At 27.7% G+C, this 13,975-nt stretch overlaps 1 protein-coding gene across 1 annotated transcript; it reads right to left on the bottom strand.

The window, feature by feature from the left end:
* Window positions 1-222: 222 nt before the first annotated feature.
* Window positions 223-13,724, bottom strand: LOC111897845 (delta-9 acyl-lipid desaturase 1). Its single transcript, XM_023893784.2, has 5 exons — window positions 13,334-13,724; window positions 7,925-8,065; window positions 7,661-7,801; window positions 662-768; window positions 223-589 (listed from the first exon to the last, which is right to left on the bottom strand). The coding sequence occupies exons 1-5, from the start codon at window positions 13,685-13,687 to the stop codon at window positions 373-375; spliced, it is 960 nt and encodes a 319-aa protein (XP_023749552.1). The 5' UTR covers window positions 13,688-13,724; the 3' UTR covers window positions 223-372.
* Window positions 13,725-13,975: the final 251 nt, after the last annotated feature.

Raw genomic sequence — 13,975 nt, 5'->3', positions numbered from 1 at the left:
TCCTTTTGTTTGTTTTTCATGTTCATATGCTTTAGATTAATTTCTGTAACATATATTGTTCAAATTCTTTGTTAGTTTTTTTTTATTATTTTGAAACGTCAACTTTAATCAATTTTTAAATGTATTTATTTAACAAAAGAAACAATACTGATGAAATAAGTCAAAAACTCAAAATTATAGAATATATCGGCATTCAACATATAGATTTATTTGCAACCAAAATGAAAGAAACATAAATTAGGGAATTTTATATTGACCAAAGACTTGCAATAAACAAATCCATAAATTATACATTAATCCACATAGGCTTAGTCATATATCGACGTTTATTTTATTTAAATGTATCCTTTATGTTACGCACATAATGATCAATCATTTATAGGTATTATCAGAAATGGCAAATGATTTTTTACGCTTTTGGGCATCAGTCGGCACTTTAATGTTGGTTGCCAACCCTACGGTTTCAAGAAACTGTATAATGTACCAAGTAAAATCAATTTGCCACCACTCCAATCCATGTCGAGCTGAATACTCAAATGCATGATGATTGTTATGCCATCCTTCCCCAAAGGCAAGCACTCCTACCCACCTTCACAATTTTTGAACAAACATTTATGATAGATTCTTGCTAGTATTCATTATTCATATATTTATAACGTACCAGTTGTTTTTGGAGAGATCACCGGTATTCCAAGCCTGGTTTCCCCATATGTGACAAACAGAGTTCACAAAAAACGTGATATGGCTAAACCATACCGTTCTAACACCCTGCATACACCATAAATATAGATTAAAAACGATTTTTTGGTGAAATTGAAGAACATTGAAAGCCTTTGTTTGCATGTTGCTATATCATTGGTTTTGTACGTGCTTTGTTTTCCTTAGTCGATTAATACAGGGAAGAAAATAGTGTATTAGTGTGCTATTCTCCTTTTCATCCTCCGGACCACCCCTTTTTCTTCAAATCCGATTTGTTGGTCTGATTAAAGAAAGAAAAAGAAGAACAGAGGATTGCCATCTTTTGTATGTGTATGTGTATATTTTGTAGCCAACAACCCTTAATCATCTAAACTTTTGCGCACTTCTCAGCTCCACCTCTGCAATGAAGTCTCCTTTTTGATGTGGCAAAGGCAGGGGAAAAAATAAAGGAGAAAGAAAAGTAAGCGGGGATCGTGGAATGTCCCGAAGGTGGTGGGCGGTGGCAGTTCTTGGCCAACGAGAGTTTGGATGGAATGTCAACGTGACTAAGGATGGAAAGAAAGAGGTCTTGGGTTTTATTATTTTTTTATATTTTTTAGTTGCCCTTAGTTAAAAAATTACAAATTTATTTTATATGTAGCATGGAAGAAATCACCCATGTAAAAAACTATAACCATCGGAACAATTGTCGTAAAAATAATAAAGAATAAAGGAAGTCACTCATGCAAGACGATATTATAATCTTCGGAACCACTGTCGTGAAAATAATAAAAGATTATAACCATCTAAACCATTGTCGTAATTAAAATAAAAACTGAAGTAGTGACTTTTTATAAACATTTGTATCATTTACATAATTTTGTCTTAATAATAATATAAAAGAAAATAAGAAAATATTAAAACAAATTATAGGTGCAAAAGTGATCTTAGACCGGTTAGGAATGAATATTAAAATAAAAAATCAAAGATAGGGACAACTTTGGATGTTTTTAAAAGTTTTACAAAACTTGTATAGATTCATCGAATGAAAAGAAGATATTACGATAGAAAAATAAAATAACAAATCAAAACTTGAAGAATTAAATTCTAGAGATATAAATTTTAAAATGATAAAAAAAAAATTAATAATTTAAATAGCTCACTACAACATTTTTGTTTGGATAAATATGTACAACATACTCACCACACTGTGGGTGTCATGCTGAGGTAGTTGCACATCACGACGTGCAAAAAGGTGATGATGTGGGTGTTTCTGAACGTAAAGTTGTGTTGTTGAAGCCACATGTTGTCACACAAGTTTTCTTTTGCATGACCAAGTGAATACCCTAGCCTTTTTGGCGTGTAGGTGTGGGTTGATGTTCCAACGGAGTGTAACATGCCAATACCGAACATCCTAACTTACCGATTATTTTTATAGTTTAAAATCTCAAACAAGTGAACCACACCACAATGACTCTAATTATTTTAATTTTATGAGATTTTCTAATGGGAGATGATAATTCCACATTACTTTTTTATTCATCCACATATTTCTAAAGTTAATGGACAATTACCCCCCCTTAGAGTAGTCTTTGTAATAATGAAAAGAGTAACCTCTTTATCTTCCAAGTTTCCTCGACACCCACCCTGGAGACATTTAACCCATACCGTCGTTGGAAACCGTTCCCTCTTCAGTCACTTGAAAATAAAATCAGTTGTAAAAGCATTTAACAAACCACTATTAAAATTGTCGTCTTCAAGAAAACAACCTTCAAGTACCAAAATCAAAACCATCCTTCAAAATCAGATTTGGTGGTCGATGGAGTTTTAAGGTTTCAAGATTCGATGTAGAAGAGTTCAATATTTGATTAGTTCAGGAACTCTTTGACATTAATTTCATCATCGGTGACAAGTAAGGCTTCCAATCTAGTGCTTTCTATCGGCTGGTGCAGGAGGTTTTCTTGAAAACGATGGAGGTGTGGTGGGGTGGGTGGGGGTGGGGGGGGGGGGGGTTGGAGCGAGCTTAGTCCCATAATGGAATTGATCATAGATGGGTGTTTTTCTAGAAGTTCTAATGATGCTTGTGTCTTTTATCGAGAGAAGATGGGAGGGTATCTTGAGGAGATGGAACTGTGTATATACACCACACCGATATTATAAAAAAAAATAGATAAAAAGGATATAACACCCTACACCATACACCAGTGGCGTTCATAATCCGTTGTTGGCTCTATTCAACATCTTTGTTCTGGGTATTTAGGTCTTTAGTCCCTCATCTAATACTTTGTTAAATCTAATGTTCTCATTGATTCAACTAAGCTTACTGAGTACTCGTTTGAAACCATAGATTCGTAACAATAATTCATTTCGCTGACACGCTTAGAGGAACAAAAGGAAGGAAAAAAGACAGGACTCTATTGGAGATTGTGGTTGAACGGGACGACCAGAAACATGAACAGACGAGGAAGGAAAAGGAGTTGCAGGGTGAAGATTACCGGCAAAAAGAATTAAACATCACTTATCGTTTGTTGGCTAAGATTGCAGGGTGGAGAAGAATTGCATCCGTGTGTACGTTGTTTTTGGTTCGGAAGATTTACTAAAAAACAATGTTGCCTTTTAATAATTTAATTACACTCTAAATACAAATGAATGAATGGCATAATTGTAAACTTGCTTTAAAAATAAGTGGATGCATCAAAAGTATTCGTGGAATTATCACTATCAATTTCTAATATGTGTCCTAAGGACATATATAAGAAGTATTAATTATGAAAAGTATTATTATAATTAAATATAAATATCCTCTCTAATAAATGAAGGTTTTTTTTTGCTGCATGTCAATCTATAATGAGTTTGACACTTGTCATTTTGTGATATTTTTTAAATAAATAATATCCACATGTCAATTTATTGTTTTTTTCAAATTTTAAAATTAAAAAGTCACATAATCTTATACTTATATACAAGGTTGTAAAACTCGTTACTCGGTATCTGTTCGGCCAACTACCAAGTAGGGAGTACTCGAGAGTACTCGGGGAGTACTCGGATTCGGTAATTCATGTAGAAAATATTTTTTGGAAAATTATATATACCAAAATCATAAGTTAAAATCAAAAGTTGATTGAAATATATAACAAAACTAGATACATGTGAATACGTAAAAATAGAAAAACGCATAATTGTCTCACTTCGTGAATAATTGCTGAAAGTTTAAGACATATATGTAGTAATAGTTACATGTGTTTGTGTTAAATGATAAATCATTAAGTATATTATACATATTAATCACCGAGTTGACCAGGTTTTACAACACTACTCAGTTCAATCAGGGGCTGATCGGGGAGTAATCGGGACTCTGCAACTCGCCTCGGTAAGGGGTCGAGTAGCGAGTACTGGACAAGTTATCAGACAACTCAACGAGTTTAACAACACTATTTATATATGTAAAGTATCAAATATAATAAATATTATAATAAATTGCAATTAATATATTTCTTCATTCCTTATTTCAAAATATTATTTTAAAAAATATTTATTATTGACATTTTAATATTTTATTTTCTTTAATCAACTCGTGTAACACATGAGTTTTACATCTAGTATTTATTAAGGAGATTATTAATACATTTAAATTTTAATTATGATAATATTTCTTATAATTAATGCATTCACATTTAATGAAAGTAATATTTGTGGTTATTAGAACATGTAAGATTTAAATTTGAATCATAACAAATAATTGTTATCACTATTATTCGATTGAAAAAACAAATCTACTCTAATAAATGAAGTTTTTTTTTTTTTTTTTTGGCATTTGTCACATTATCATTCAATTTGTTAAATGTTATTTTGTGGTTACTTTGAATTCAATTTTTTTTTCACGTGTCATTTTATGAGTTTTTTTTCTTTTATTAAATTCTACATAATATTTTAATGCAGTAATTGCAATAAATGTAATAATAAATAGATATCAATTACATTAATGAACTTACCTTTTAATTTTAAAATTTTCAAAATTAAAGCTAATTAGTTTTTTTTTGTTTATTATTTAAATTATTTGTTTAATTTAAAATATAAAAAAAATTTCCGTTATAATAATTTGATATTTTTCTTATTTTCTTATAATTTCAAAGTTTTTAAAAATTTAGACGTTTATATTTAACTATTTTTTTAATTAATTTATATAATACATGCGTCTCACAACTAGTCATAGATTAAATACATGTCAATTTGTCTATTAGAATTCATATATAATACATTTAAATTTAGAAACTTCGTAGATTTTACTTTTTGTTTACATTATTCTTCAAATTGATCTATTATTTTATAAATTTCACTTTATATCATATATTGTATTCTTTTTGTAAATTTATAATTCTTTAAACCTTATACAAATTAAAGGTAACAAACTTTAACAAAAATATATTATTATAGCTTCCATGTATACTAAATTTATACGGCACAAATGATTTATATGTATTCAAAGTATCGAATGACTAAAATTAACTATGGTTATTAAATGGTTAAATATGTTTATAAAAATAGAAATGAAATATGTTTTTATTTTTCTATTCCTACAAATGGTCTATCCATTTAAATAATGATATGTGTCACATTAATATACTAGATTATATTAAATTTCATTGAATTAGCGTTAAATATTACAAATGTCACAATTTAATTGAGTATGATATAAGACCAAAAAATAACATGATATTTAATTTCTCTCTCTCTCTCTCTCTCTCTCTCTCTCTCTCTCTATATATATATATATATATATATATATATATATATATATATATATATATATATATATATATATATATATATATATATATATATATATATATATATATATATATATATATATATAGGGAAAAGTGAATATAAGGTTGTTATATATCTAAGCTTAGGTGTGGAACCAATAAAACTACGTAGTTTTGATGTTAATCGTAACAAATTAGTATTTTGATTTTCTTATTTTTAGTATCAAAAGATTTTCTCCATCTACCACTTCAAAATCGTTGATCTATTTTCCTTATTATCATCTTTGATTATATTGATTTCTCCGTCCTTCAAAATTTCTTACAAATAATTCTGGAAATTCATTGTTGCAATCATCGTCGTCTTCTTTCACATATAAATTACAAACTAAGTGTGTTGTTTCCTCAATTCAATTACAAAAATAATGATAGTAAGAGGACACTTTTTTTATGCTACTTCAAAAAAAACATGGATTACATATTGAATTTAATACGTACTAACCAATTGCATTTACCAGATGCGATTTCATTTGTGTATGAATAATGTTGGCATCTTTTGATGATTTAATTGCTATATTTATTGTAATTGGATTTTGCTTTTGTATGAATACATGGACAATTATAATGTGATGTAGTGATGTCAAATAAAAAAAAACTGAACGTTGTATGAAATCCGATGATTACGACTTTAAATGCAAAGAATAATAATGAATTGATGTTGTCAAATAAAATATACCACGAGAAGATGAAATCCAATTTATATGAGTTTATAGAATAAAAGAAAATTTAAGCTAAAAGGGAGCAAAATGACCTACTTATGAAAAGTTCCACACCTAAGGTTAAGTATATATAACAGTCTCATATTCACTATATATATATATATATATATATATATATATATATATATATATATATATATATATATATATATATATAGGGTCCGGTTCCTATGATAAATCATTGGGCTAATGTCATAAAAACCCTCAAGTTTTCAGGGTTTTGTCGGTTTTGCCCAAAGTTGGATTTTATGTCTGTTTTTACCCTAACATTTTCCAAAAAATGTTCGATTTTATCCTTTTACCGGTGATAACAAGTTACCATTATATTAACTTCGCAAAAAAAACCCTTAAGTTAACAGTTTTTTTTTTTACATTTTTACCCTTAAGTTTATAATTTTTTTTTACGTTTTTACCCAATGAATTTTTTTCATATTATATGTATTCATGCGGAAAAATCATACTTATAAACGAAAATTTTTTTAATTAAATATTGTATTTACATTTTTTTAATGTTAATTCTTTACACACACACACACACACACACACACATATATATATATATATATATATATATATATATATATGTATGTATGTATGCATGTACGTATGTATGTATGTATGTGTGTGTATGAGTTTTTTTTCTTGGATAAACCATTTAATGTAAAAAGAACAAATTAATATGTTTTTAGAACTACAAATACGTATTTTTATGTATTTAAAAATATACATATCAATAAAAAAAACTTGCTCATTCATAACCATGTTTATATAAGTATATACATATATTTTTAGAAGTGTAAATATGTATTTTGATATATGTTTTTTTTAAAAGTATAAATATATTTTTAGAAGTATAGATACATATTAATATATAAAAATGTAAAAATATGTATTTATACTTCTAAAAACAATATCTATAAAACACATATTTATAATTCTAAAAATATTATTTATCTTTTTAAATGGTATAACCATGCAAAAACACACACACACACAAACAAACAAACAAATATATATATATATATATATATATATATATATATATATATATAATTAAAAATATATATATAAATAAAATATTTAATTAAATATTTTTTCGTGTATAAATACGATTTTTCTACATGAATACGTATATTATAAAAAAATATACTTAGGGTAAAAGTGTAAAAAATTTATAAACTTAAGGGTAAAAACGCAAAAAATGGTAAACTTAAGGATTTTTTTGCGAATTTAATATAATGGTAACCTAGAAACCCTGTTATCACTGGTAAAAGAGTAAAACCAAACATTTTTTCAAAAATGTTTGGATAAAAACAGACATAAATTTCAACTTTGGGCAAAACCGACAAAACTCTGAAAACTTGAGGGTTTTTATGACATTAACCCTAAATCATTATGTAAAATAAATCTAAGCAATGAGCTCAAATAGAGATATTGTACCATGCCCCAAACTAGATACGAAAATCCACCCCATGTATACAAGAGAGCACCGCATCCAAGTACATGCCATATGTATGTTTTTTGTAAAAACATATAGAACATCTGATTTGTTAAATCTTCCACGTTTTTATATGTTGGATGCTGCATTAAAACAAGCAATATAATATATTTTTAGGATGTTTTGTAGTTTTAGCACATAAGATTCAATTAAAAAATTTAGCAATAATATCTTCAAATTTTAATAAAAACATCAAACCATGATACCTTTTCTAGTAAGTATCCACTATCCAAGATCCAACCCATATGACTAAACCAGAATCCGTTGATGGGTGAATGTGTATCATTATCTGAATCGACGTATTTATGATGAAATCTATGGACGCTTACCCAATATATTGGATCTCCCTGCACGAAAAAAGTGTCTATTATTTTTTACATGTAAAAATATGTATTATTTTTAGCATAACAGATTCGGAAAGAAAATAACATGATTTATTTAATTGGAATGAATAACGTCATTTAGTTTGTCTAATAGAATAGAGTTAACTATCTACAGAAGAAATTTGACTTTCTTTCATTTTTTCCATATATTAATACAAAATGTGTTTGTAATTATGTTAACATGCAATTATTTTAGGATAATTATGATCATTTTTCAATCATTGTTTTAGTGTTTATCTTCTATCATAAAAAATAATTAAAAATATGTAAATTCATCATTATTCAACATCTTTCTATATTGATTTTTGAAAAAAAAAATTAACGAAAAATATGGATCGTATGCACATATCAATTGAAAAAACGTATTTTTTTTATTCTTTTTTCAACGAATCACCTTCTATAACATCTTAGGCAATTAAGACTTTTTATTCTAAATATCTAGAAAATGTTTTAAGAAATAGGCATATATACACAAACTCAAATGCATATGATTTCTCAATCATTGATTTAGAGTTTATCTTAAATCTATCAAAATAAATAAAATTATATAAATTCATCATTTTTTAGCCTATTTCCATAATGATATTCGAAAAAAAAATATGTAAAATGTGCATCATATGCACATATATACAAATGAAAATATGCATATACGCACATTTGTATATGTGCATATTAATCTACAGATGAAAACCATCTTAATAACTTAGAACACTCTTATAGATTGTGGTTTGATGAAAAAATAAAAGAAATGTATTTGTATTAATGTGCATATAGTATACATTTTACGTTATATGAAAAAAAATAAAATATCAGTATAGATCGAGGTTAAAAAATGATGAATTTAAATATTTTTTGTTTTTTGTTTGATAGAAGATAAGCTCTAAAAACATTTTTTTGAATGATATGCCTATGATGCATATGTTACAAAAAAAATTCGAATAAAAATATGGAAAGTGTTTAAAAAATGATGAATTTAAATTTTTTTTATATAAGATAAACTATAAAACAATGATTGAAAAACTGATTCCAATGATCATAAAAGTTAGTGATCCACAATAAATATATATATATATATATATATATATATATATATATATATATATATATATATATATATATATATAATATAATATAATATAATATAATATAATATAATATAATCATACGTAACCTACACATATTGTGTTTTAGTGTTATTAGTTCCCATTCAATCCTTATATATAAATTTTCTTAAATTTTAATTAATTACTTAGGGGTAATTTAATAAATAACATACTAATAAATAATTAATTATATTAAAATCCCTAAATCTTGGACCTGGTAAAGTAATCTTATTAAATCATGTATCCCTTTTCTCTTCTCTCTTGACTACGTTCTAGAAATCCAAAATCCAAAAACATGTCAATCCTTCACTTTGTCATCGATAACCTTCCTCGTTGTCTCATATGCCACTTCTTTTCCTCCTTCTGGATGTTACTTCTTCCGATTAATAGCAAAACATATGTGCTTGTGTGTATGTGCATTATGGTGCGATCAAAGAACGAGAAAGAACATCAAATGTGTGTGTGTATCATTGGGAAATCCGGCAGTGAGACAAAATCGAGGAATCACGATGCAAAAGGCAGCAATGTTGGTGGATGCTGGCCGGAGGTGCTCCTGGCTCAGTGGTAGTTCAGTGGCGACCAGAAAATGATGCAAACAACTTCAATTATCTTCTAATTATTGAATAATTTCTGAATTTACCCTAGTGCACAAGTCGATGTATAAGGGACAATAAGGAATCATGTTTCAAGATGGAAACTAAGAATTAGAGTAAGGGTCAAGTTTTTGTTGGTGAGCAAGGATTATGATCTATAAATAAGGGCTATGTATCGTCTATGTGTATGTTGACTAAGAGATCTCCTTTGTATTGTTTGTAACCCAAGTTTTTGAGTTATTTTTATTGAGTTATAATCAGAAGAAATTCTTTCATCTCTATTGTTTTCATCAATTGTGTTCAACAATTGGTATCAGAACGGCAATGATAGATGGCTGGAGAAGACAGCAGCTCGGGTGGAGGCAATAATAAAGGAAAAGGCAGGGTGACAACCACGGAGGGTTCATTTATATCGTTCTAGGTTCCCATGCTCAACTCAACGAACTACACATGGGCGATATGCATGAGAGTGATCCTAAATGTACACCAAGTCGGGGATGTCAATGATCCAGATGTGATAGGGCCTATGAAGTATAATATCACAATAGCAATATTGTTTCAAGCAATTCCTGAAGATCCCATATTGCAAGTTGGTGAGATGGAGACAACGAATTAAATATGGGAAGCGATTAAAACACAACACATTGGGGTAGATAAGGTGAAAAAAGCATGACTCCAGACTCTAATGAACGGTTTTGATAATATGAAGATGAAAGAAACCAGTACCGTGGATGACTTAGCAAGCCAATTGTCAAGTATATCATCGAAATCAGCATATCTTGGAGAAACAATAAGTGAAACAAAACTTGTGAAGAAGTTTCTCAAAATTCTACCAAGGAGATTCATACATATTGTAGCATCCATCGAACAGGTCCTTGATATCAAGAATGTTGGATTTGAGGACGTAGTGGGACCTTTAAAGGCATAAGAAGAAAGAATTAGGTAAACGAAATCAATAAGAGAACAAAGAAAACTCATGTTTAACAAGGTTGAACCATCCAATCGCAGTGCAAATTTGAAGTGAGGGGGAAGAGGAGGTTGTGGTGGTGGACAAGGACGTAGAGGATGTCACAAGACCTCGTACCAGCAACAAAAAAAGAAGATTCTTCAAGCAACGGGGAAACATCCAAAAATCAAAGGGTAAACCCAAGGATCGATCCAAATTTCAATGTTATAGATGTGACAAATTTAGACACTTTGCGTCTCAATGCCCTGAACGGAAAAAAATAAGCAAACAGAAGTTGATATTGCCAAGTTAGATGATCATGACCCACACTTGTTCATGACCAGAACCCTATAGAAAACGGTTCTTTTAAATGAAACAGGTTTAATCCAAAGTCCTTACAAGTCAAGAGATGGTAATAAAAACATATGGTATTTAGACAATGGTACAAGCAATCATATTGTTGGATTAGTGTCTAAGTCCATAACTATTTTGGTATGTACTTGACCCGATGGTGCATGGTCCTTTTGGGTTACCTTCACCAAAGCAACTTGATAGGATGAATTATGGAGAGAGAGAGAGAGGATTAATTATGATTTATTAATATATTATGAGAATAATATATTAAAGGATAAATCATATTGTTTAATTAATATTAGTCAATAATTAATCAAGAATTAATTTTATGGCTAAAAGACTTTAATTAAATAAAGGGGACTAGAATTGTCAATTGTGTGATAGTTGAATATTGGGCTAATGGACTCCATAGAGGATGGGGTAGACGAATTCTATGGGGAAACCCATTAGAAATCGTCAAAGGCATCTAAGGAGGGAGTCCATGGGCTGCTTAGGGCCTAAGCAGTCAAATTAGGGTTTTCTTGTTAGATAACCCTAATAGCCTCACATATTTAAGGAGTTTTATTATTTATTTCTGTTTATTTTGGTTTATATTTTATTTAAATTTTTTATTTTTTTTTATTTTTCATTAAAAATCACTTTTTAAACAGATATATGATCGGTTTAATGTTTTTAATTTTTTTATCGGTTTTTTATATTACTATTTTTTATTTTTTTCTATTTCTATTTTTAATATATTTACTACATACTTGTAGATACTAGTGTTTTTTTTTTGTTTGATTTTTTAAAATAAAGATCGTTTTGAGTTTTTAATTTTGAACAATTATGAAATTTTAAATAAGAATATTATTAATGATCATAATATTTTCCTTTCATATTTTTTAATCATATTTTTTTTAGATTATGAAATTTTGAATCAAATTATTTTGAATCATAGTAATTTTAATGATATGATTTTGGTTCAATAATATATTCAGTTAAAGACAGTTTTTGTTAAAAAAATTATTGATCATTATATATTTTGAATCATTTAATTTTGATTCATAAAAGATATAATTAAGGATTATAAAGTATTTATGTCTAAATATTTTTAAATCATAACAAATAACAGATTACAAACAAGTTTGAATCAAAATTTTGTTTTGAATTATAAATATTTAGAATCATCATATTTTAGATCATATTATGTTTAATATTTTTTTAATAAAACCAATATTTCTTAAAATTAAAAATAAATACTTCAAAAACTTGTTTTTAAAAAAATTCTTTTGTAAATTACTAGTATATTGAGTAGAAGTATCCTTTAAATTTTTATAATTTTTGGGTTTTTTTTTTAGGTTTTTGTATAAAAAGATAAATAATTTTTTTTTCAATTTTTTATAACTTTTTTCATTTTGTAGAGAATTAAATTTTAAAAACATTGATTTTTTCAGATTTTGTTTCAAACAAAACAAAGTTACGCCAAAACAAATAAATAAATAAAAATAAAAAACCGACTTCCTCATAATCGACACATGTCCTAATGAGTCGGGGTGTTGGCGCGTCCAGATGCGTTTCCTCATATTATACGAGATGAGCACTCTTTGCAATTTACATTCTTACCTTCAAACACTACAATAATGGTCCATTTTTTCCTTTTTTTTATTTTTATTTTTTTCTCTGAGAATTACATAATTGCACTATTGCTTTTTTGAACTTATTTACTTTTAGCCCGTTAAATCTCAACCATTAAATTTCTGCAATAAGTGGCTTAGATTTGTCCTCACCATTTTCACATGAATTAAAGTCATCATCCATCCGACTTTTATATATATATATATATATATATATATATATATATATATATATATATATATATATATATATATATATATATATATATATATATATATATATATATATATATATATATATATATATATATAATTTGATTTTATTTCCTAAAACTTACTAGACTATGTTTATATTAAATAAACAATTAGTTAGTTATTCTTATATAATATAAGTAGAACTAAAACTAGACATTATTTATGTACAGTTAAAATATAAGCATATAAAATTACATATTAATTTAAGTCACATTCATGACCGTCCAAAATGATCGTAAATATAAACTAACTCTACACTTGTATTTCATTTACTCATTTATTCATCAACACATTACATCCAACAGAATATACTATTAATAAACTTGAGCAAAACTAGATTAAGTGTAATGGTGAAGCCAAATACGAACCTGAGCAGCAAGGAGCCCAAAATAAACAAACGTATATTCGAGCAATTTGGGGAGTTTGAGACTACGGTGGGACAAAAGTCGATGATAACTGAGAGTTATGCCTAGCATTCCTGTCAGCAAATTGCCAATAATTGCAATCCAAAAAGCATCCCAAGTGAATGCAAATGGTGCACAAAGGGCAAGTAAATGTAGAAAAGTGTACAATATTGCCATATATATGTCTACCGTATTCCATTCTCTACCCCAAAAACAATTCCTTGTTCTTGTGATAACCACGTTAGAAAACGGTATTTTTTGGTTATTCGATTGCTTTTCAATGTAGGAATTGGTGGGTGTCATCAATACGTTTCTCATATTTCTATATTGTGGGATGTGGTTAGTGTTTCTTGTGGTAGGTGGTTATAAATATCTAACTTTTAGGGATATTTATAATAATAACCTCATAATTATGGACACTTAATGTAAATGACCATATATTTTATACATTTTTTCAGAATAAACACAAAATTCAAAATATGGCAGTTTGGACTATCGTATGGTACGTAATATGTATTTTCTTTCATTTCCATTAAACATTTATAAAAAATTTATCTACTCCTTAAATCCGTAATGTTTTTCTGCCATCCGTTTTTCAATTAAGAT

This window comes from Lactuca sativa, chromosome 5 (assembly GCF_002870075.4).
Source record: "Lactuca sativa cultivar Salinas chromosome 5, Lsat_Salinas_v11, whole genome shotgun sequence".
NCBI classification, from domain to species: domain Eukaryota; kingdom Viridiplantae; phylum Streptophyta; class Magnoliopsida; order Asterales; family Asteraceae; genus Lactuca; species Lactuca sativa.
The sequence above is the reverse complement of the archived record's forward strand: the minus strand, read 5'-3'. Positions and strand labels throughout refer to the sequence as shown.

Excerpts from the sequence above, each read along its gene's own strand:
- LOC111897845 (XM_023893784.2), bottom strand. The coding sequence starts at position 13,687 with ATGAGAAACGTATTGATGACACCCACCAATTCCTACATTGAAAAGCAA. Across the intron at positions 769-7,660 it reads CGTATCTAGTTTGGGGCATG|GGTGTTAGAACGGTATGGTT; the intron begins GTACAATATCTC and ends TGGTGTATGCAG. Across the intron at positions 590-661 it reads GATCTCTCCAAAAACAACTG|GTGGGTAGGAGTGCTTGCCT; the intron begins GTACGTTATAAA and ends AAAATTGTGAAG.